Raw genomic sequence first — 25118 nt, 5'->3', positions numbered from 1 at the left:
GAGGAAGTGGGGTGAGATTGCAAACTGTACACAGACCAAATCAGTAATGAGTGTCTTGGACCCCCCACCTGCTGGATTCTTAAAATTAAACTTTGATGGGAGTAGTAGGGGGAATCTTGGACAATCAAGGATTGGGGGTGTTTTTAGGGATGGGAATGGGATCATTTCTGCCTTGTTCTCAGGCCCAATTGGAGTGGGTGACTCCCTTAGAGCTGAGATCTTGGCAGTTATGGAAGGAGTCTAGAAAGCTAAGGAGATGAATATCAGAAAACTCATAATTGAAGGGGACTCGGAGGTGGTGATAGGGTGGCCGAATAAAGACAACAGTGGCTTATGGAATTACAGCAATGAGAGGAGGAAATTTAAGTGGCTGGTGCGGGAGATGGAAGTTAAGATGAGTTGGGTTCAAAGATCAGCTAATTTTGTAGCTGATGGATTAGCTAAACAAGGGGTAGAAAGGGGCTCAATGTTTTGGGCTAAGTTGTAACTTAATTGTTTCTTCCTTTCTTTTTTCTTTTCTTTTCTTGAGGGCTTAAGTTGTATTTGGAAGGTAAGAGTATTTGTCTTCCTTGTTGTAATTATTCTTTTGTTGATTTAATGAATTTTAATGAAATTGTTATTGATCAAAAAAAAAATCAAAGAAAAAAATACGTATGATTCTCCAAGATGTCTTTAAGCATTCCTCATGTGCTATGCTTCTTTTGTTGTATTGACTTTGTTTATTATTCTTTTCTTATAACAGAAGCATTGTCTTAGACCATGGAAACCCGTCTGTAAAGAATGAAATGAAGACATTAGCAGCAGCTGCAGTTGATGGTGAGTTTCTCTTGAATTTTTGCACTTCTTGTTTCCCCATATGCCCTAGCTGACTTTTGTCATAGCTTCTCAGAGCATCCTCCCATTTTTTTAGGGGTGAAAACATTTCTTGTCATAGATTAACTTTTTATCAAGGTGAAATCAACATTCAATTTGCACTGAAGGCATATTACATACTGATATGACAAAAATTAAGAATTGACTCTTGATATACTCAAATTCAGCTAAAACTTATCCGGTTATCCCAACCATATGGGCCCGGCTACATAAATTCTGTTTCACTATATCAGTCGATTAAGGGCTATGTCCTCTACTGAATTGTGAGCCATTGATAATTTTTCACTACCTCAACTGATGTCTATTAAGGGCTATATACTTGGAGCATATCACTTCTTATTGCAATAGGTAGTCTTCTATGTACATGTTGAAGCTATATTAATCTACTTTCCCTCATTTTATCACCCACAGAGGCTACTGCTAGATTACCGTGAATTTGTTCTCATTAATCCTATTCTTTCTGATTTGCCACCTATTCATCTAAACACAAAACACTGTTGTCATTACTGTCGTCATTTCTTTTTCGGGAGGATTTTGGGAGGAGAGGGGTTTCTTGCTTGTTGCTTCTTGACTTCCCAACATTCAGCTCCATATAAACATTTTCTTTTGAAAGAGGATAACTGTATCTTATGTTATCCGGATGAAAGGCATACATAAGGAGCTACACAAGGTTATACAAAATAACATGGATAGCCCTCCCTTTCAAAGATTAATGAGGTAAGGAGCTATTCCCCAATTCCCCATAACAAAAGGCCCTTTTATCATTGATCTAGCTAGCTTATAGTATTTAGTCTCTTCGGGTCCACCTAATCTTAGCTGATCTGATCTCTATAGATCATAATATCATTAAAGAAACAAACAAGTCTAAGGCCTGCTACCATCATTTCTGTTTTATCTGTGTATTGGTTGAATCACCCGTGTAAAACAAGAAGAAACAAGGCTGCTTGTCTATCCTTAAACCAGTAAGGGTATATTTGGTGAATAAGTGGTTTGAGAAATAATAGCACTTATTTCATAAGTACTTATTAGTGTTTTGGGGGGTCCTTTCCCAAACCACTTATACTTATTTTAAGTATTTATTTGGGTTTCAGTGTGGTGAGAATATTCATCCCTAATTCACTGTACATTGATAAAATACCACCATCCATAACATATGGCTTTATATTCCATAGTTCTGTATCCCAACATTGGTGACCTTATGGTTCTCTTACAAAATTTTCCTTTTGACATGATTTAGTATCATAATTTTTATTAAGTATTCAAAAAGAAAGAGTAATTACAGCCAATGTTGCTTGGACTCTCCCAAACGGACAATGTCTCCATGTTGGAATGCATCAAAGATTGACACTCCATGGATTCTTGAGGACACTTCTATATAACAATTCCTTTTTATCTCCTAGCTTATTTGATATAACTGAACAGCTAATGTACAAGATGATGCCATTGTTTGTATCAAACGCTACTTAGTAACAAAGACAACATTTGTTACTTGGTAACAAATGCCATCTTTCATATCAATTTTTATGAATCATTTTAATAATATATGCTCTTCGATAGATATGTCTGCAAATCCATGTTTTCTCATCTTGTTGAGTCAGACTCTTGGACACTTGTTGGGTTCTGACTCCTGTGTCTGTGTGTATGTCCATGCAACACTGATTACAGTGGCCAAACATCCCATAAAGTTTAGGCTAGCCGCAGCTTAACCCAAACCCTTTTTTTGGTAGTAAATAAAAAAGAAAATTATTAAGAAGAAAGAGAAGAAGATTGCACAAAGGGTGATAAGATATCACCCACACAGAAACATAGAGACCAAACCCAATTTCCTTCTCCAGACTACAACTGAGACCAACCCAATGCCAACAACCTGGAAACATGGAACCAACAAAATCCCCACACAACTATTCTTTCCTTCCAAACTTAAACTTCAAAAAATTAACTGTCCCTCAGAAGTCAGAACTTGATAAAGTTAGCCCCCCATAGAACAAGACCTAACAAAGAAAAACCATAGAACATTACATCCATGCATGATCTCAACCCAAGACTGACCAAACAACCTACCTTCACTTTATTCACTCCAGATTTCCACAAGCATTAGAAGATTCTCTTTGCTTCTTTGTTTTCTTCATCTTCTTACTGGGACCAGCCCCAAAGAAGCCTAACTTCAATCTTGAAAAAGCCTTTGAAACTTGAGCTGTTTGATGAAGCTTTCTATTCTTCAACCTTCTTATGGTATTAGGCAACTGTTCACTTTCCTTGGGTAACCCAGGAATACCAGGAATAAGTGGAGCAATCAGAAATTTGGAGAGCAGGATTTTAGCTTTATTTTCAGGGCCAATTGGCATTACTAACTCTGTGAAGGCAGAGCTGTTGGCATTGCTGCATGGACTTCGGTTGGCAAAGCAATTGGGATTTAGACAGGTGGAGGTGGAAGGGGATTCAAAAGTAATTATTACATGGGTGTATTGTAATAGACAAATTCCTTGGACTCAAACATATTTTCAGGGAAGTTGAAAGGTTGGCGAAGGACTTAAATGCTGATTTCAAGTGGGTTAGGAGTGCAAATGGGCTAGCTAATGCCCTAGCAAAACAAGGGGCTGCAAGGCAGCAATTTTATTGGGCATCTTTATAATATACTTTTTTATATGTGGGGATTACACTCTTGTAATCAAATTGTATTAATCCACCTTTAATCAATTTAATAAAATAACTTTTGCTTTCCCAAAAAAAAATCTTTATGCTTGTCAATAATCCTTTCTAATTCGAGAATCACATTCTTTTTAAAAGTTTGAGCCGCCACCTGTTCTCCAAAACCTTCAGAATCTTCTTCTTCCTTGTCATAGCCTTGCACCCCCTCTTGAATGCTCATTGACTTTCCTTTTCCTTCCCCCGATTCATCATTTCCTTATGCCTTTTCCTTATTTTTTGGTTTCTCACAGTATTTTTCTTCCAACTCTTCGAACGTTTTCCTTACAAACTCCTCTCCTTCGCTAAAAAACAAATTCAAAATTTTACTTACTTCCAACTCTGTATTCACCACTGTTTCAAAACAACTAAGTGATGTTTTCTCCTTGCTTGATAAGGGTGTCAGCCAAGTTACTTTCTGATTTTTGAACCCAAGAACATGTAGTTTTTCCCCTCGTACCAACTTCTAATCTCCCTCATTTTGTGTTGGTATTGCCATTGTCGTTGATTATTCTGTTTCAACCAGCTTACCACCACCCTTGAGTCCCCTTCCGTCTTCAAATTTTTGTATTTCAATAATCTGGGCATTCTTAGTCCTTTCAGTGCCACTAACAGCTCAGATCTGATGGAATTTTTAATACCTATCACCTATGGGTCTGGAGCACATGGCTAATATGATTCTAGGTTCATCTCTAAATATTACTATTCGTGAAATACCAGGATTGTCCAAAACATACCTGTCAAAATTTAGTTTGATTTCATTGGGCAGTGGTGGAGTCTGCAATGCTGAAGCTTTTGGTCTTGTAGTTGAATAAGAGGCCACCATTTGTGACCCTCTAAAGATATTGTCTATAGAGCAAGGTGTAAAGCTGTTCAATTCTTTCAAATATTGGTGAGCCACTTTAAGTCTTTGACAATTTGACCAATATAGATATCATTTTTACCTCTTTCAAAAAAAAAAAAAAAACTGCAGCCCTTGTGTCATGGGGCTAGTCGATGAGGCCCCATGTGGCGCTCGATTGTGTCGAGAAAGCATATGGAACAAAGCAACAACAATGGCACACAAATTAGTCAAAAGGCTCTTTGTATTGCATAAAATGATGGCAAACACAAGCACATAGTTTAGTGTTAACCTTTGCGCATTCTTAGTTCACTCGACTACCTACCTCCCCTCAAAGAGTAAGTTAAGCTTTTGGGGGAGTGACAGCAGGAAACATCACTACTGCTGAAAAATCATACTGATAATTACAAAAACGCCATTGGCATTCCCCCATACAAAATACATGTATTGTCCCACCCAAGACACACTTGATGATGCTCTGGTGGCACGTCGCGGGCATAGTGAAGGCACTTGATGGCGTGGTGAAGAGTTTACTTGTGACACTTGTGCATTTGCACATCATTTTACTAGAAGCAAATTGACAGGAATTAGCAAGTGGTAAGTAGTTTCTCCACTTGGTTTACAAGAAGACCAATTTCTGGGGATTGGCACCAGTTTAGTCTCTTCTTTTGAAGGAAATCAGACATGTTGGCCTTCAAGTGAAAAATCACTGAACAATAAGGTCTGCAAATTAAGAAAGAACATCAGAATAGTCCAGAGGAGGTGGCTGACCAGATCCTTCTGTCAAAGTGTCAGGTAATGAAGAGTCCAAGATTACTACTTCTACGGTTTTGAGAAAATTAAGAACTTCATTAGTTTTATGTTACTCAAAGTCCCTTCTAAATCCAATTCCCATGATAATCAAAGTTTGAAAAGGGGGCAAAATTGGAAACTGACTTAGATTTGTAGGATGAGATGGAGAAGAGGTTTGGGAAGCAGTCTTTGAAAAGTCTGTTCCCACCCAAAGGTCTTTCCAAAAAGGGTCTTATTGCTAGGGCACATATCATATCTAATGAAATGCAAGAAGTGGGGGCACATACCAAAAATAGATAGAGAAGAGGTTTGTGTGATTGATATTCTTGATTGCCTCTATGCTAAATTTGCATAATAGTTTACTGATTCTAATTGCTTTTATGCTAAATTTGCATTGCATAATAACATCATTCTAATTGCCATTGCTTGGTGTAATGGTAAACTCTCAGCTTGACAACCATGAGATTGTGGGTTTGGGTTTGAGAGGTGGCTTTCCTGCTTTATGGGTAGAAATTCAACGTGAGATTCTGAAAGTTGATCATCTTATTAGTAGAGGTTGGACAACAAATTTCATGCTGTTTGTTGGCTTCTCCTGAAGAATGCCTTGGAATTTTTGTCAATGACTAAAATACCGGTAAGAAAGTGTGTTTAAGGAGTGCAGGATCTTATGCCTTTTCTTGTCTTGGATTCCTCATTGGACTCTGTTGTGCAAAGGGGCTGTTGTTTTGCTAAATTGGATGTTGGATTTTAGTGATAGTTCCCGTTCAGTATATTTAGCTATTTCTTTTTGTACGTGATGCTACAAGATTGATTTCTACTTCAAGATTATCTTTAGAAAGGCAAATGAAATCCAATAGGCCTTTTTTCAGCTTTGTTAGAATCTTCTTTACCAATGGAACTGAAAGAACACCTTCAAAGTAGAGTATAATCCTCTCTTTGTTGAATCCATAATATGTTATAATAGAACCTAGACATCTTAGGAAAAATTTGGGAATGAATTCTTTATTTGTTATACTTGATTATTTAGTACAATTATCTATATATTATTTTGATTGTTTAGTGTCATTTGTGTTGATCTATCTTCTGCATTTAATTTGTTTGCTTTCCCAACACTTATTTCATTATTCACCTATTGTAAAAAGTATTTGATTGAAAAATAAAGGTTCAAATATATCCATTCCATCCCCAAATCATATTTTACTAGGCTTGGCAAACCCTGATATTCCATATCCATATTAGATTCCAACACTTGTACCCATATCCATCTGACATAGATTTTAGGTCTTTTGACTAAATAATTGGGGAAAGATTATTTCTGATCCTTGTTAGATGTGTAGATATATCAATTTTTTGGTAGTATATTTTGAGATTTGCATATGGGATTATGTCTGTTTTCTTGCATTGGTGCATTATGTCTACTCATCCAAAAGAAAGAAGCAAAAAAATAGCCAATAGCTAATAGCAATATGAATATATTTTCCCTTAATTTTAACTTCAAATGGTTAAGAGGATGGTCTTAAAATCATAGATCTCATAAAGTACCTGCAGACCCATGCTTCAGAAAACTTACTCAGAATATATGCTTTTCAATTTCAATGCCTAGTTTTTAGGCTTCTGATTCTTCTTATCATCAGTTGGTATCACACATTGAAAAAAAAATTCACCCTTTGAATTTCATTTCTTTGTGAAGCATGTCTAACTTAACAATTCTTCTTTTCTTTGGATAGTTAATTCACGGTGGATGCCCTTCAAGTCAAAGAAAGAGCCTGCATTTAAGAAGCGGAAAGTTGAATCAACTCAAGGTGATCAGGGACTCTTAATCTTAAATCTCATAAAAATACCTGAAAACCCATCCTCGTGGCTTGAACAAAGGGACTCACGAAATGTGTTTCCCAACTTTCATTATCTGAAGCTTTTTGTTGCTTTGAATTTTCTTATAATCATCAAAACTCATACACCTGGGAGTTGATGTTCTTGTTACCATTTAGTAGGTTCTCTACAGTTATGACTTTTGATTAGAAATACTGGTGATGTTAAAATACTGACATGCTGCACTCTACTCCCCTCCCTAAATATGTTTTGCATCAGTTGCAATGGGTGGTCCTCCTAAATCTGTATTCAAACCAGGATTGTCTTCAACTGCTACTGCTAAGGGCAGGCCATCAGTTTCACCTGTTCCATCTCCGCCTGAACAATTTGCTGCTTCAACATCTCCCTTGAGAAGTGGAAATCTTACAAAGGGCCATACAAGCATTGAAGGAGCAATTACACCAGTGATGAGCAAAGAGAACGCTTCCAACAATGAGAGAGAAATCACCCGGAAGGCTGTTCATGGAGCCACACGAGAAGCATCAGGAAGTAAAGTGAGTTTAGGAGATAAACCAATGGATTTGCAGAATACGCTGATTACTCTACTTATGGAGAACCCAAAAGGGATGACCTTAAAGGTAAAACTGAGTAAACTGAGACTGCAATGTTTTAATCATCATGTCATTTGTTTCGAGTGAATTGATTGATCATTTGATCTTTGAATCTAATTTTTCTTTTTCCATTATGATATTTGCTTGGAACTTTCCTTCATTGGTTTATTTTTATGGATGACTGAAACTTTATTAAGTATTAATAAGAATAAAGAATAAGTTACAATCAAAGTCCCGACATCATAGACTTAGGCTAGCCAACCTGCTATGTAACTCCACTTCACCTTTCATTGGTTTTCTGCACTTTTTTTGGTAAGATTGGTTTTTTGTACTTATTTAAATTTTATTTACTTCTCCAATCTTCAAATAATTGTTATGTAGAAAAAGAAAGAAAAGATAAGTATTGAGAGGTCTGTTAAGATTTGTTTCATTGCTGTTTTATGGTTGCTGTTATAGTTTTTATAATATTTTTTATGTTGTTTCATAGTCGTCAAGGCTATGCCTAGGCAGGTGTCTAGGCGACAAGGCGCCCTTGGAGGCTCACCTTGCCTAATCACCAAGCAGTTTTGTACATTGTGTTATAAAATACTTTTATATTCTTAATTTTTTGAGATATAATTATAAAATAGACATTATTAAACTAAAATATTCATTTTGTGTTAATATAGTAATTTCTTTTTGTTAGGGTTTAATCAACACATACATTACTAAATGCTGTATTGAACCCTTAATCAACACATACATTATAAAATAGACATTATTAGATGTTTCAAGGTCTTTTCCTAGTTTTTCCAAGGTTCAGGGAGGAGTGACTTAGTTTCAGCTGAGGTCAATGGAAGAACAGGGGGAGAGAAAGAGGGGGCAGGGATTGGGCCTATAAATTTGTTAGAGGCACCAACGACAGTGGAGAGGTATGTTGAGAATGATATGGAAGAAAGAATTGCTGAAGGAAAATATGAGGGAGTGGAGACAGTAGCTAGGCATCGTCCTCAGGTTTTTGATCAAGGAGGTGTGTTGAAAGATTATGTGTGCTTTTCTGAAGTTGGAAGTAGTCAGCTGGTTACTGAAAGTATTGTGGGAAAGCTAGGAGTTGATTTGGGGCATCAAAGGAAGGATTGCGAAAAGGATGAGCCTAGTTCTGTTCTGGTACCTTCAAAGACTCCCAGGAGCTCTAGTAAATCTCATATTATGCATGTCACTGAGGTGGTTTCGTGGCTAAAAGTAGGTTTAATAGGTGCAGGCCCTACTGACAAGTGGAGTCTTGGAGGAGAAGGAAAGGGAAGGTGGTTGTGCAGTTGTGGAAACTGGAAAGAACTGTTGGGGTTTCTTCATAGGGTCAGTGGGAGGAGGAAGGTAGTACAGAGATCGAGAAGTAGGTCAACGGAGATGTAAAGGTTAGCAAATTTGTAGGCCTATTTTTCTTAGGTGGAGAGGCTTTTGCTGGGAGAGCTTTTGAAGAGCTTAAGAGAAACAAAAGGGAAGAGAGACTGAAGAAACTCGTTTTTTAAGGAGAAATTTTGAATGAGGAGGGAGGGCAGGAAGAATTATTTGATGGGAAGGATTGAAGACAGAGGGTGGGGTCATGATGCTTGCTTTGTGTAGGAATTTTTGTTTTGTTTGTTTTCTGTTTGTCCAGAGATGAGAGAGTGTTCTTGAGTTTTTGTTTGTGATGGGAAGAGGGTGTTGGGTGTGTAGGTGTGTCTTTCTTCTTGGGTTGTTGCCTGTTTATTTGGTTGTTCTGTCTTAGCACCCTATTGGTGGTTGTATTTAGCATCTTTTTATTTTACTATCAAAAAACAAATATTATAAAATGGCATATAATAAATTTCATATATTGTGGCAGATCCTACGAATAAATAAAAAAGTGTGTATAAGAGAAAAGGTGCAAAAATTAAAGATTTGACTTGAGTGGTCTCTAATGGGGTGGATTTTGTGCATCAAGTTTCTCAGAGATATGAGGATCAATCGATAGATTGCTCTGAAGTGGAGTGAGGGACTTCTATAGCTGCAGAGGACAGAGATAAGAATGGTGGAAATAAAGATAAGGAAAAAAGCTGTTGAAGTTTCTTTGGGAGGAAAGGAGAAACATGAAGCTGAATGTTTTTTTGAAGTTAAGGTAATTTTATTCATAATAGAAAAGTGGATACAACAAGGTCCTAAAAGAATTGTTAGTAGGGAAGTGGAGGTTGGAAATTGCTTGGGGTTACTTGGGGGGAGAGGCATTTGTTAGAAGAGCTTTTGAAGAATTAGAAAGGAGAAAGGAAGAAAAAATGGAAAAAACTTTTGTAGGGGAGGGAGGGGAATCATGGGATGAGGTTGTTGAAAGGAAAGAGGTGTTAGATGGAGTGTAGTAGTTGTGGTGGCATTAGAAGAGGGCAGGGGGATTGACATTGGCTATTTGAATGATTGTGTTTTGCTTTCTTAGGATGTTGAGAGTGTTTTGTTTTGGGTATTACCTTAACAAAACAGGCTGGGAGGGAAATCTTTTTTGATCTTGTTTTGTTTTCTTATTTGAGCTGTCCTATAAATCCTCTTTTGTATATCCAACCTTTTTCTTTTTGAAATGAAAGTTACCATTCCTCAAAAAAAAAGTTCCTGTCCAAGTAGACACAATTCTAGTATGGTGCAGGCTTTTGTTGTTACACCTTCATTATCTCATGTTTTTAGTTGTTTTGATCTTTCCATCGCCTCGCATAAAGGCAAACATCATTCTCCTATCACTCATTATATGTTTCAATATTTGTCTTGTCAATTTTTGTCTCCATCCTACAAAGCCTTCCTTGCCTCTATTTCTTCTATGTTTGTCCTTAGGAATGTAGAGGCAATGCAAGCAGAGATGGACTCTTTGTTGAAGAATCAGATATGGGATGTAGCTAATTTACCAAACAACAAAGAACCTATGGAATGTAGGTTGGTATTCATTATGAAATATGGGGTTGATGGTACTATTGAAAGGTAGAAGGCAAGATTGGTGGCTAAGGGTTGCACTTAGATGTATGGCATAGATTAAAAACTCTAAAAATATACCTAAATCTCTCAAAAAAAAAAGAAAAAATGACTTTGCACAAGCTTTCTAACCAATAAACATCTTATAACTATATAAATAGGTAGTAGTAATGACAGACTGATAGTTACGCTAATGACAACTCTAATTTCATTCTTTTCTTCAGCAATAAAAAGCAATCAATATCTTTAATCGTCTTGATATGAATATGAGCTTTACATGACAGTGACAATAGATCCAAGACTTTAGTCAACAAAAAAGATGATTGGGGCAACTCAATATACTATTTAGGTTCCCTATACAAAATATACAAAAAAGTGCCTCACTATGCACTGTAGAACTTCATAAGTCAACTAAATAACTAAGAACTAAGAAGCCTTATACTATCTATAAAAGTGCAAATAGGTGTCCTTGGCTTCCAGAATTTTCAGTGGACAACAAATACCCTCTCTCTAAAGTTTGAATTGGAAAACAAGCAAAGGCAAAATTGTTATTTTACTTCATTTAGTGCTTATTTGATAAAAAAGACACAAGAGTACATTTTTTGTTCAGTAATTGGAAAACAAGCTAAAGAAAAAATGTCTTTTTACATTTTTCATTTAATGATTATCTATACTATTATTAAAACTGTGAATAATGGTGTGGAACTTTTGTTTGACTAAATTACCCCAAATTTTGAATTTGGTCCTTGTCTAATTTTAAGGACAGAAATGTAATTTGAAAAACCACTTTAATCCTCATTCATATCCTTCTCACTCATATTTAATGTATTAGCTCTTACTAACATTCATTGATTCCTCTTCTTAACTAGAATACCCCTATTTTTGAATTTGGTCCCTCTAATTGAGGGCACAAAATGTAATTTGAACTACATTTGTCCTCATTCAATTCCTTCTCATTAAGGCTTATCTTAGGGTATTTACTCTCATTCTTTTATTGAATCCTATATTTAAGATATTATTTTCACAAAACTAAACAAATAAATTCTATCAATTAGATCTACATCTAATACTTTTAACGATATAAAATTTAGCCAAAATGGAATCATTTTTCTATCATGGTGGCGAGTAAGCAATTCAACCATTTGGGCCAAGTGGGCTAATCCATGATGTTGGAATGAAATATGAATTTAAAACCAATCCAAAAATAAAAATTATTTTTGTGGTGGCAGGTTAACAATTCAACCTTTTGAGTCAAATGTGTCAACCCTTGATATCATTATTAAATAAAAATGGAAAATATAAAAACACAAAAACATTATGTAATAACATAAAAAATTTGTACATAATTATCTATCAAACAAAATTTGTACATAACATTTAAGCACTTATCTAATATTTTATGTTAATCATATAAAAGAAGGATAAGTGTGATTAATAACAGTTACTTATTTATCAAAAAAAATTAATAACAGTTACTTTATTGATGTTGGAAATAAAATATAAAATTTAAAACTAACCCAAAAATGAAATTGTTTCCTTGGTGGTGGGTCATAATTAAATAATAAAAATCAAGAAAAGATAAAAATACAAAAAAATGAAAAAGATAGAAACTTTGTAGAAAATATTTGGTAACATTTCTAATATTTTATATTAATCATATTAAAAATTAGACACGATAAACAATAATTGTTTTTTTTATGGATGATATAAATAAAATACAAAATTCAAAGCGAATCCAAAAGTGAAATTGTTTTCCTGTTTAGTGGTAGATCAACTCAGCATTTCAGGTCAAATGTGTTAACTCATGAAGTTATAAATTATGTAGAAATCATTTGGGCACATCTCTATATTAATGAACCATAATAAGTGTGACAAATAAGAATAATTTTTATAGACATAGAAATATAAAAACAATTGTAGAAAATTTTGGAAACATATTATGTACTATCATCATCATCATAAAATTCACGTGCAAAGCACGCACACACATACTAGTCCATTAAAATATATCAACCATCATCTTCTATATCATCATCCCCATTCTCATCAAGTTGAATGTCGTCATCTTCTTCTTCATCTTGAAGTTGGACTGTCCCTTTTTTTCTCCTCGTGTAGATCCCTAGGACCTAAGGTTGAGCAAATTATGATTATTTTGAATAAAATGATAAAGTTATAAATTATAAATTATAATAATAACAAAATAATACCTACTGCATTTCCTCTATTTATCTACAATTCCTTCAACTTCAGTAAAATACTCTCCTATATCCATCCATGTGGTTTCATCAATAAGGCAGGATCTTCCTTTTCAATTATTCATTCATCATCTGACTCCATGTCTGATAGAGAAATTAGATCAAGCCCTTGCTCAACTTTTCTCTTCTCACGGTGGTTCCCAAGTTGGCAATTGTATTTAACAAACACCAAAGTATTCAATATCTTTTGTTCCAAATGATTCCTTCTTTTTTAATGTATCTAGAAACATTACAAATCAAGAATTATATAAATTCATATTTAATAAACCCTTTTCATAAATTTTAATCTATTAAATAATTATAGGAATAGGAACTTTACTTGCTCCCATGTGCTCTAATTCCTTTCACAACCCATAGAACTGCATGTCAAACTCAAAATACAGATTGCCAATTTCTTCAATTCTGGTGTGTCATCTCCATAGTTATCCCACTATATGGTTGCTTTGCCAAGTTTTAATATGTAAGTGATTAAGTATAACAAACTCAAAAGAAAAAATAATGTACTTAATAAGTATTGAGAAATTAATTAGTTGCCTTAATTACATACCCGGTTGCTTTGTCTTCCGAGTAAGCTTTGTTGTTTCTCTACCAAATAAACCTTCTGCTGCCTTGAACTTGTCCATTTGATCCCCAACTATGATTCAATCTCATGTATTGGAATTATTCTCTCCAAGCAATCATAAAGGCCTTCAATGGTAAGTTACATTTGATCGACCAAAGAGGCTATCTTATGTTTTATAACTAAAATGAGAATTCTGCCCTTTGATGTAAAAGTGAAACATTAAAATGGAGAAGGGTTAAATGGTCATTTACTCTTAAATTAAGCTTTCAGACCTAATCGTTTGAATCGTGTATGAATCATGATTCAAGATTTAAATTACCGATTTATTTATAAATCGTACGATTAATTCCAAAGGCGATTAATATATATGATTTGTATCATTTTGACCCTGATTTGATTTGAATCGTCATGTATCACATGATTTTAAAAACATTGATCACTTGCTACATCTTAGTCTGGCTTCTATTCCAATTTGATATAAAGAATGTGTTTCTTAATGGTGATATACATGAATAGGTGTATATGGTTCTACCACCTTGCTTTCATGGCAATGAGAACAAGGGGAAGGTATAGCTGCAGCTATTTAAGGGGACATAGTCCCCCAAACCCCCTAAAATTATAGCTTGCTATAAAGCTTGAGCATGAAGCACTCAAGTGCCCACTAGCAAGCTTAATATTAATCCAGCTTGTGGTAGAAGAATCCCTTATAGCGGTTGTGAGCTTAAGAAAATATATTATATTATTTTTGCATGCAAGTGTGCACCTGTACGCATGCATGCACGTAGGAGCTAGGACAACCCCTAAAGGGGTTATCAGTCACCCACGGCATGATTTGACAAATTTAGGGGATCTTTGCAAAGGTTTAGGTATTCATAATCTGTTTAATTCATGCCTTATTTATTAAGTAGGAAGGTACTCTGTTGATTGCACTTACTGTTTATGTTGATAATATAGTAGTGACTGGTAATAATCCTATTCAGATAGATAGGCTTAAGTGACTTTTTGCACCAAGAATTTGATCTAAAGAGTTAAGGGAGCTTCAGTACTTCTTGGGCATCAAAGTTGCTAGGTTAAAACATGGGATATTTGTCTTCCAATGCAAGTATGTTCTTAACCTACTTAACAAGAGAAGTGCAACATAGGCAAGTTGGGCAAGTTTAAGACATTCCTGGCCCAAACTTAGACTTGGACCTAAGACTTGAGCCCAAGGTCAAGCTCAATCTGCTCACTCCAAGGCCAAAATAAACTAAAATATTAAAAAACCTGGAGTTTGGGCCCAAGCCCAGTCCTTGTAAGAAGAGGGCATTGGGAGTAAAACCTATGTATACTCCAATTGATTGAATCATACATTTAATGCTACTAATGGAGTGCTTCTTAAAGATGTTGGAGGATATTAGCGATTGGTTAGCAGATTTCTATATCTATGCAGGACTAGGCCAAATATCTCAAATGTAGTAGGTGTTGTTAGCCACATGCATGCTCTTAAAAGCTCTTATCTTGTTATGGCGTAGAGGATTTTAGCCTATCTCAAGAAAGAGCCAAGCAAAGGTATATTTTTTGCCAATCATGGTGACATGAAAGTGGAACTTTTTGCTAATGTAGAGTGGGCTGATTCTCTTGATAATAGGCATTCTATGTCTGTATGTGCACTTTGCTTGGTGAGAATCTATCTTTTGGATGAGTAAAAAGCAGCCAATTGTTGCCTACTCCAGTGCTGAAGCAGAGTATATGGCTATGGTACTTGGTGTTTCAGAAATCTTCTAGATTTGGTCTCTACTTGGGGAGCTAAGAGTTGATCTTGAGAAGCCACTGGTGTTGTATTGTGATAATCAAGCCACTATTACTATCACCCACAACCTAGTTCAGCATGACAGAACCAAACATATAGAAGTTGACAGACATTTTATTATAAAGTCTAATTTGGAGTAGTTTTCCTGCCTTTACTTCAGACATATAACTAACTATTGTTTTTGTTAAATAAGTGGTAAAACTTAAGCTACAAACAAATTTAAGCAAGTTTACTATGATTGGCATCTATACACAACTTGAGAGGGAGTATCAAGAAACCATTTCAGATTTGTTTTATTGCTGTTCTATAGTTGCTGAGTTTTTATAGTCCTTTGTATGCTGTTTTATGCTTTTTTTTTTTTTTTGGGTGGCCAGGGGTATTTTGATCACTGTACCTGAACTTATGTTTGATCTCTTTTTCTTTAGTTTAGGAAACAAGAACAGACAAAAGAAGCAATGTCTTTTTTTTTTTTTTGGTAGTTTGGAAAAGGTAAAAAGAGATGATGGATCTGTGGACCTGAAATGTACTTGTTCTTTCAACCTGCTCACCACACTTGGTGATGACAATGACATGGCATACACATTGAGAAAAGAGTGTAGATTGACTTGGTCTATCTATTTAGCTCTCACAACTAAAATTTGTCTTATTTAGGTACAATATCTTTCCTTGGAAGAGGGAAAAAATTGAACATCTTTGTGCAGTATCAGCTCCTGGATTGTATAATGTTATATATGTTGGCTGAAATGATTATTGCATCATATTATGTTCTCTCTTTTATGTTTCAATTTTTTTATCAGGTGATTTTAATTAGTTATTTATTTTGTTCATTGTGAATTACATTTAATCTGAACTTTTGCTCCTGATATCATTTACACTTTTTGTAATTATTAGAAGAAAAAACAAATTGTATGTTTGTCAGTATGCAATTGCAGGACTCGGATTGTATCTTATTGATGTATCCTGTCTTAAAAGGCTACTGCATCTTACTATGTTAATTGGCTTCTTCCTTTTTTTTTTTTCTAAAGATTTTTCTATGTTGATATCTGTTATGCTTTGAAGTTAACTTTGCTGGTGCCAATCAAACACTAACCTTGATCCCCCCCCCCCCTTTAGGCCCTGGAGAAAGCATTTGGAGACACAATTCCCAATGCTGCAAGGAAGATTGATCCTATTCTTAAAAGAGTAAGTAGTGGAACCCCTTTATGTAAACGCATATAGCAAATGGAAAAGAACTTATTCATTTTTATTTTTATCTTGAGCATCAGATTGCAACTTTTCAAGCTCCAGGAAGATATTTGCTAAAACAAGGAGTGGATTTTGAAACGTTCAAGAAACCTTCATCTGAAAGTGGAAGGTACCCTGTAATTTCTATAACAAAAATGTTAGCTTAATCTGGTCTATTTCAATTGCATGATTTCTTTAAGATTCTTTATTCTTATTCAGATCAAGGTCATTAAAAACAAAAGCAATAAGCGAATTTGTAACAATTATTGTGGATTAAAGAATAAACAAAAAATAATGATTAAAAGAAAAATGATGTAATTTTCATTCAATTGGAATCACTATTTGTTTTGTTGGTGTGCAAAATTATAATTCACTCAATCAAATCTAAGGCCCATTCAGGGAATCATATAGATTGCTCCCCTTAATTACATCCTCTACAAGAAAGTAGAGAATACCTTTTGATTTTGACTTGGAGAAATGAACATAAAGAACAAAAAAAAAAAAAAAAGAATAAAGAGTACTTCTTGAAAAGAATTTTTCATTTGTGTTTCTTTACATACTTAAGTGTACAAGAATGAGAAACAAAAAGATACAATCGAGAAACTTAAAACAATACATTTCCCTCTTTCTTTTCTTTTTAATACAGAGCAAATTTCTTTCTCACTCCTTTCTTCACAATAAGACATAGTCAATCAGACAAATTTCTGACTGTAGACAGCCTTAATCTTCTGGACTTTGAATACGAGAAGGGAACCATAGCCAGTCAAATTGACTATTTGACTGTAGACAGTTTTTATCCCTTTGTTTTTCATCTTCTTTTGATGTGGGGCCTTATACTCTAGCAACCTAGACGGTATACGATTGATAATATATGCAGCACACATAACATCCATCCAGAAGCATTTTGGAACATGCATATGGAGTAGTAATCCACGGGCAACTCAAGAAGATGACGATTTTTCCTCTTAAGCAACATTGTTTTGTTGAGGTGTCTTAGTACAAGAATTCCGATGAAGAGAACCACACGAAGCAAAGAACTCCGTGAGATCACTATGAAAGTATTTTTTGTGTTGTCCGATTGGAAAATATGAATCTCGGTCTAGAATTGAGTAAAAATCATGTGCTGAAAATCTTTTACAATCTTTGACACTTCATCTCTAGATCGCATAGGGTAAATCCAAGTATATCTAGAATAGTCATCAATCAAAGTAATGAAATACTTGTATCCAGTCTCAAAAGGTAGAGACCGTAAAGTAACAGGGCCCCAAACATCGGAATAGACAATATGAAAAGGAAATTGAGATCTTTTATTTCTTAAAGGAACAAAAAAAAAAAAAACTTCTACAATGTTTACTCAATTGACATGTCTAACACTGTAACTCTTTTACTGACAAAGACTTCAATAACTCTGGAAACATTAGCTTTTAATGACTCAAAATAAAGATGACCAAGACGACTATGCCATAAGTAGGCGTGACTCTCACAAGATGAACTCAAAGACTTTGTAGCCACAAGATCGACTTTATTCTCCAATATGTAGAAACCATCCACCATGCTTCCTCTACCAATCATCCTCCCTGAGGTCAAATCCTAAAACACACAAGAAGAATGGAAGAAAGTTACTGAACAGTTCAAAGAGTGAGTAATATTACTAATTGAAAGTAAATTGATAGGCAATTTTGGAACATGTAACACATTAGAGAGGGTAAGACTGAGAGGAAGGGAGATGGTTTCTTGATAGGCTATGGTAGAGAATGACCTATCGGCTAGTCTCACCTTATCTCTCCCATAAAGGAGGTTATATGTCTGAAATAAATTTGACTTACCAATCATGTAATTTGAAGCTCCAAAGTTAATTATCCAGGGGGAATCAGATGTATGAGATGACACATGGAAGGTAGTGGCAGAGTTACCTGATGTAAGCACAAAGGAGGTAGGAGTAGGGCCAGAATCTATCTGGTGAAGTGTCCTACCATATAATTCCGAATGGCCACGAAAAAATTGATACCTCTTCCTTAGGATCAGAACCAGGGGACCGCTCCTAAGGTATCATGGGACTAGTCTCCTGAGGTGCCACATTTGCTGAGTTATATTTCTTTTGAGTCTGCTGAGCTAGCTTCTTACTCTGATCTGATGCTAATTTCTTACTTAATTTCTGAGCCCACTTAGGCTTCCCATGGAGGTCTCAACATGTGTCTCTAGTGTGCCTGGACTTCTGATAGTAGGTGAACCAAAGTTTGCCTTTGTCATCCACTCTTTTCTACATATCACCCTTCTTAAAAGAACCTCCGCCATTTGCACTAGTACCTCCTCGGACTACCAATGCAACTGGCTCCCCTTCTGTACAATTCATCACACTTCTTCTACTCTCTTCAGATTGAACTAAAGCATAAACCTCCGAGATTGAAGGTAAGTCCTTACTTCCCAAGATTTGTACCCTGATAGGCTCATACATAGGGTTCAGCCCCAAAAGAAAAGCAAATACTCGCTGCTAGGAGACAAGTGATTTGTAGGCCCTTGCATCATCACATTTCCAATTCACACTTTGATAATGATCTAGTTCCTTCCAAATTGATGTCAAATCTAAGTAATACGCTGAGACTTCTCTCCCCTTGCTTGCAAGTGGAGGATTCAGCTTGCAATTGGTATATCTTTGCATAGTGCCTCTGCTCCAAATAAGTAGATTTTGCTTGCTCCCAAATTTCACAAGTTGTTTCAGCCCATATGAATGTCTTCCTTACTTATGACAGCATGGAAACCCATAGAGAATGACCTATCGGCTAATCTCACCTTATCTCTCCCATAGAGGAGGTTATATGTCTGAAATAAATTTGACTTACCAATCATGTAATTTGTAGCTCCAAAGTTAATTATCCAAGGGGAATCAGATGTATGAGATGACACATGGAAGGCAGTGGCAGAGTTACCTGATGTAGGCACAAAGGTGGTAGGAGTAGGGCCAGAATCCATCTGGCGAAGTGTCCTACCATATAGTTCCGATTGGCCACGAAAAAATTGATACCTCTTCCTTGGGATCAAAACCAGGGGGCGCTCCTGAAGTATCATGGGACTAGTCTCCTGAGGTGCCACATTTGCTGAGTTATATTTCTTTTGAGTCTGCTAAGCTAGCTTCTTACTTTGATCAGATGCTAATTTCTTACTTAATTCCTGAGCCCACTTAGACTTCCCATGGAGGTCCCAACATGGGTCTCTAGTGTGCCTGGACTTCTGACAGTGGGTGTACCAAAGTTTGTCTTTTTCATCCACTCTTTTCTGCATATCACCCTTCTTAAAAGAACCTCCACCATTTGCATTATTACCTCCTCGGACTGCCAATGCAACTGACTCCCCCTCTATACAATTCATCACACTTCTTTTACTCTCTTCGGATTGAACTAAGGCATAAACCTCCTGGATTGAAGGTAAGTCCTTACTTCCCAAGATTTGTACCCTGATAGACTCATACATAGGGTTCAGCCCCAAAAGAAAAGCAAATACTCACTGCTGGGAAACAAGTGATTTGTAGGCCTTTGCATCTTCGTCTCATTTCCAATTCACACTTTGATAATGATTCAATTCCTTCCAAATTGATGTCAAATCTGAGTAATACGCCGAGAGACTTCTCTTCCCCCGCTTGCAAGTGGAGGATTCAGCTTGCAACTGGTATATCTTTGCATAGTGCCTCTGCTCCAAATAGGTAGATTTTGCTTGCTCCCAAATTTCACAAGCTGTTTCAGCCAATATGAATGTCTTTCCTACTTGTGACAGCATGAAAACCCAGAGCCACGACATCACCATACTATTTTCTTGGTTCCACCTGTCATGTTCAGCACTTCCAGTCTTTGGTTCCTTCACTTTACCATTAATATACCCTATTTTCCCCTTAGTAGTAATGTAGAGTTTAATTCCCCATTCCCCTAGACCATTGAAGGTAATTTAGTCCATCAAAGGGAATTACAGCCATGGGGAAATTCATATCCAGCCCCCAACTCCTTTTGTTTTGACCTCCAAAAACTCCAAAAGTTGCAGAATTCTCAGAGGACATGGTTCAGGTCACTATTCAACCTCAACACACACCCTAAGATCCCTCCTGACAGCAAAAACCGTCCTAGAAACACACCAGAGATGCACACACTCAAGGCTGGACACAATCTGAACATAGACCAGCTCCAAGTTCCTTAAAATAAAAATTTAGGTTGATTTCAGTGCTGTACAGGTTTAACAGTCACAGTCCACCACTCTTCATAGACCAGCTCCAAGTTCCTTAAAATAAAAATTTAGGTTGATTTCAGTGCTGTACAGGTTTAACAGTCACAGTCCACCACTCTTCATAGACCAGCTCCAAGTTCCTTAAAATAAAAATTTAGGTTGATTTCAGTGCTGTACAGGTTTAACAGTCACAGTCCACCACTCTTCCAAGTCAATCAAGCCCACCAGCTATCAGGAGAGATCATACAACAGTGTCATTGCACCAAAAAGGGTAAAGTCAGGTCATATGAGACCTACATGTATTTCATTCTCAGGTACAGGACCCCATGATCCACAGAAAAGAGGTTTGAACCTCACAACCACTGGCAGCATTCATCAGTCTTGATTCATATGAATTTTTTCTTGGTACACGACCAAGAGAAGGAAGAAGGAAGTAACAAAAATTGTCAGTCGTAGGTTATCTTTTTCTGACCTCAGTCTGGAAAAACAGCAAGATGAAGAACAAAAAACACTTGTTAAATCTGCTCTTAAACCCAGTTGCACCGCTCTGATACCATATTAGCAGAAAAATACAAAAGAAATAAGGAAGAAGGAGAGCAGACAGAAAGAAGAGAGAAGGGAGAAGAGAAGAGAAAGTGTTTGGGAGTCAATTCTGTTCTGGCGGCACCAGAATATATTATATTATATAGGGCGACACTTAAAAGATGGGCCTTATGCCCCTGCAGCACTTACAGTACATAAACAGAATAAAAAACTAAGTTATTCTAAACAGAACAAGAGAAAATAAACTGAACAAAATAACCAGAATAAACTAAGCTATTTCAACACAGCCTTTGGGAATAAGGCTGTAGATGGCTTAATCCCTAACCTATCCTGATAAAGGGACCGTATCAACCAAGTAAAAGTACCTGGTCATAGATGGTTTCTTTCCCTCTATTTCCTTTTTTAGAAGTAAAACAAAAGAGAGAATGAGAAGAGTACATATTATGAAAGCAGAAGACACATATAGGAGGTATTTACAGAGAGGACTTCCATTCACCTACCTGTGTTAGTGAGATTTCCCTTCTCTTCCCTGTCTTCCCTTTCTTTTTTATGAGAACTCTCTTTACTATGGCTTTTCTTAAGAATCTTTAGGAGTGGTATGCTCTGAGACACAATCTTTCTCCAAGGAGGCTTCTAATTTCCCTCTAAGGAGCTTAAATAGGGAGTGGGGTAGTTATGCAACTACCCCCTCCCCCTAGGTAAATGGCACCTGGCCTTCCCACTTAAAGAGAGGGAACTCCCTTATGGGGCACCTTGCTTAGTCTTGAAGACTTTAGCTACCGAACTAGCCAACCCACTTACTATTTTAAGTTTATTTAGGTTTGTTAAAAATTTACCTTCAACATGTATATTGTGTGCTTTATGAAACATAATTTCAAACCACCACCACCAGAGGAAAACATGTTTTCAAAACCTGTATTCTGTATTTCAAGAACATATTTCTGGTTATTATAAAAAAAAGGAGTGTGTTTCTGGTTCAGTTTTGGAAACAAGAATATGTTACACAATCAAGAAAATGTTCTCTGTATTTTTGTTATAGGAATCAATATCTTTTCAGGCCAGATGGGACTGTTTTTTGGAACTTGCAACAAACAACAACAACAAACAATTCGTGTTGGGGAAACCCCCATGATTTTACTGCTTGATAGGGCATGTAGTAAGAGAGATAAGGAACAAGTTACCAAGTGTGCCATTTTCTTTCATTTATCTTGGACTTCCCATTGGAGATTTGGAGATAGAGCATCATCACCATCTATGTGGCAGCTTATGGTACATAGAATTGACAAGTGATTGGCGGGCTGGAAGGGAAAGTTGCTGTCTTTAGGATGTCAGATTATGTTAATTGAAAGTGTGTTGTCAAGCTTGCCTATGCAATATATGTCATTGGGTTAAAACTTTAGACATATTTAATGATAAATTCTGTGGTTGTTCTGTTTAGAAATTGGAAGAAAGTGGCAAATTCAGCTTCTTACAAGGCTGTCACAGCTCTTCTTTTAGTGGTCTTGTTAATATTAACTTTGATGGAAGAAGTGAGGGTAACACGGGCCTCTCAGGCATTGGAGGCATGTTCAGAAAAAGGCAAAGTTCTTGTACTTTTTTCTGGACCAATTGGTTTAGGTGATTCCTTTAGGATTGCTATTTTGGCTGTTTTGGAAGGTGAACAAAGGGCAAGAGATATGAATATTAGTAAACTGATTATTGAAGGTGATTCCAAACTGGTGGTGTGCTGGTTGCAGAAGGAAAATAGCTTTTGGAGATACAGCAATGAAAGAAAGAAGTTCACAAATTACACAGAAGTAAGACTGCATTCTGTGAAAAGATGTGCTAAATCCTTTGCTGACACTTCAGCAAAAAAAGGAGTGGGTAAAGATCATCTTTTCTGGGCTCAGCTGTAATATGTAAGAAATGTTGGAGGGGACTTAAGATAGCTTATCTCCCCTTAACTTTGATCATTTGTATTTCTTATTGTTTCTTAGTGAAATTTCACAGTTATTGATCAAAAAAAAAAAAAAGAAGAAAAACACATTGCAGATCCTATTGCTGAATTGTTATAGAAGTTGCTGACAGGTTTTCTTTGGAATAATAGGGTGGAATGGAGGAAGATCCATTTAGTTGGGTGGAATTGAGTTTGTAGACTTAAGAAGTTTGGTGGTCTAGGTATGAGAAGGATAAAAGAAATGAATAAAGCTCTCTTACTTAAATGGCTTTGGAGTTTTCAGATTTAGAGAGAATCTTTATGGAGAAAGGTGATCATATCCAAATATGGGGTAGCTAGATTGAGTAGGGATACTAGAGAAGTAACTTCTATGTATAGAGTGTTGATTTGGAAAGGAATCATGTCTTCTCAGAAAGCTTTTCTTGACAAAATTCAAAGTTGCGGATGGATCTAGTATTACTTTTGAGATGATGTTTGGTGTGGTGCTGGTAAATTGTGTAACATCTTCTGCAAGTAGTATAGGCTGAGAGAGAAGAATATTGACCATAAATAAATTGTGTGACATCTTCAGAAGACAATTGTTTAACAGGGAAATAGAGGTATGTTTGGTTTTGCTAGAAAAGCTAGAAAAGGAAATTAGTTTTCCTGTGGAACCTGATGTTAGGTGATGGAAGGATTGCAAGAATGATCAATTTACAGTGAGATCCTTCTACAATTCCTTAGTTGGTAATCTGTTTGACAGATTACCAATATCTCTACCAATCCCAGGGTCAAGGCCTTTGCTGGGTTGTAGCGATGAACAGCGTCCTCACTATTCTGTTGAAGAAGAGGGGTTTTCAGTTTTCTACTAGCATCTGTTAATCTGTCTTTCAGCAAATAAAAGGATTCAAAGTATCTGTTTATTTCTTGTACTTCAAATTTATTTGGGTTTTGTTCCTTCCTTTGTTAAGAAGTGGCTAGCAACCTTCAAATTCAAGTGACATCTTTGCATCATGGCCAAGAATCCAAGGTAGTAAGAATGCAATAAAGCAAAGATTATCTGGAGTTGTGTTCCGTTTGCTATTGTTTGATGTATCTGGATGGAAAGAAGCAATAGAATTTTTGGGAATTCCCATATAGATAGAGAGAGAATTTGCTGAGATTCAAAGTTCTTTCAGATCAGTTTTTTGGGATACTTTGGATTTGCATCTTTTAATGGAGTCATGATCCTTTGGGGCTCGTATTGTTTTTTTTTCCTCCTTTGAGTCTTTGTAGGGGCCATTACTTGGTGTAATGGCAAAATATCGGGCTGTAAAGCGTGTGAACATGAGTTTGAGTTGGAGAGCAGCCACTTTGTGCAAAAGAAGGCCAAAGGTTAGGACCATATCCAGTCCACCCCTCCCAAGACCTGAGATAGCTGGACCAACATTGGGTAATGGCCTTTTTTATTTGAGTTCTCAATATATCTTGCAAATTGTTTAACCTTAAATATTTCTTTTTTTTATTTTACCATAAAAAAGTGTACCATTGGACAAATAAACTTTTCTGATGGACTTAGCTCTGGTGGGTGCTAAATATACTTGGACAATAATCAGAAAGCTCCAACTTTAGTGAAGCTCAACAAATTTGTGGTGCCTACAGAATGGGAAGAATGTTATTTAGATCTATACCAGTCGGCTGTTCCAAAACCGTTGTCAGATCATGTTGCATTCATACTTTCTAGAAAAGCTGATTATAGGAAGCCTGGGCCATTTCATTTGGAGCATATGTGGCTATTAGAGGAGGGGTTTGTGGATCTGTTGAAGGAATAGTAGCTGTTGTTCAAGGTGTCTGGTTTGGCCTCACAGCTTTGCTAAGAAACTGCAGCTCCTTAAGAGAAGGATTATAGACAGGAAGTCCAAATCCATTAGATCTGTGGACAAGAAGAAGGCAGATGTGCTAACGATAATAATGAGCTTTGACAAGGAGATGGATCAGATATCTGAGCAAGAAAGATGGCAGCTGTAGAGCTACCTTGGCTTCTCCTTGGAAGGCCATCCATGAGATTCTTCCTACCTTTCTAAA

General features: G+C 36.2%; 1 protein-coding gene across 1 annotated transcript in view; it reads left to right on the top strand.

Moving 5' to 3' along the window:
- Window positions 1-25118, top strand: part of LOC104609644 (dentin sialophosphoprotein-like protein) — a 51080-nt gene that overhangs the window by 16414 nt on the left and 9548 nt on the right. The window contains exons 3-7 of the mRNA XM_010276010.3: window positions 743-816; window positions 6919-6993; window positions 7280-7638; window positions 16277-16345; window positions 16429-16517. Coding sequence (XP_010274312.1) covers window positions 743-816; window positions 6919-6993; window positions 7280-7638; window positions 16277-16345; window positions 16429-16517 — 666 coding nt within the window. The remainder of the gene's footprint in view (window positions 1-742; window positions 817-6918; window positions 6994-7279; window positions 7639-16276; window positions 16346-16428; window positions 16518-25118) is intronic.

This window comes from Nelumbo nucifera, chromosome 1, assembly GCF_055504915.1.
Source record: "Nelumbo nucifera cultivar China Antique chromosome 1, China Antique-T2T, whole genome shotgun sequence".
Classification (NCBI taxonomy): domain Eukaryota; kingdom Viridiplantae; phylum Streptophyta; class Magnoliopsida; order Proteales; family Nelumbonaceae; genus Nelumbo; species Nelumbo nucifera.
Note: the sequence above shows the minus strand (reverse complement) of the source record. Positions and strands in the feature narration are given on the sequence as shown.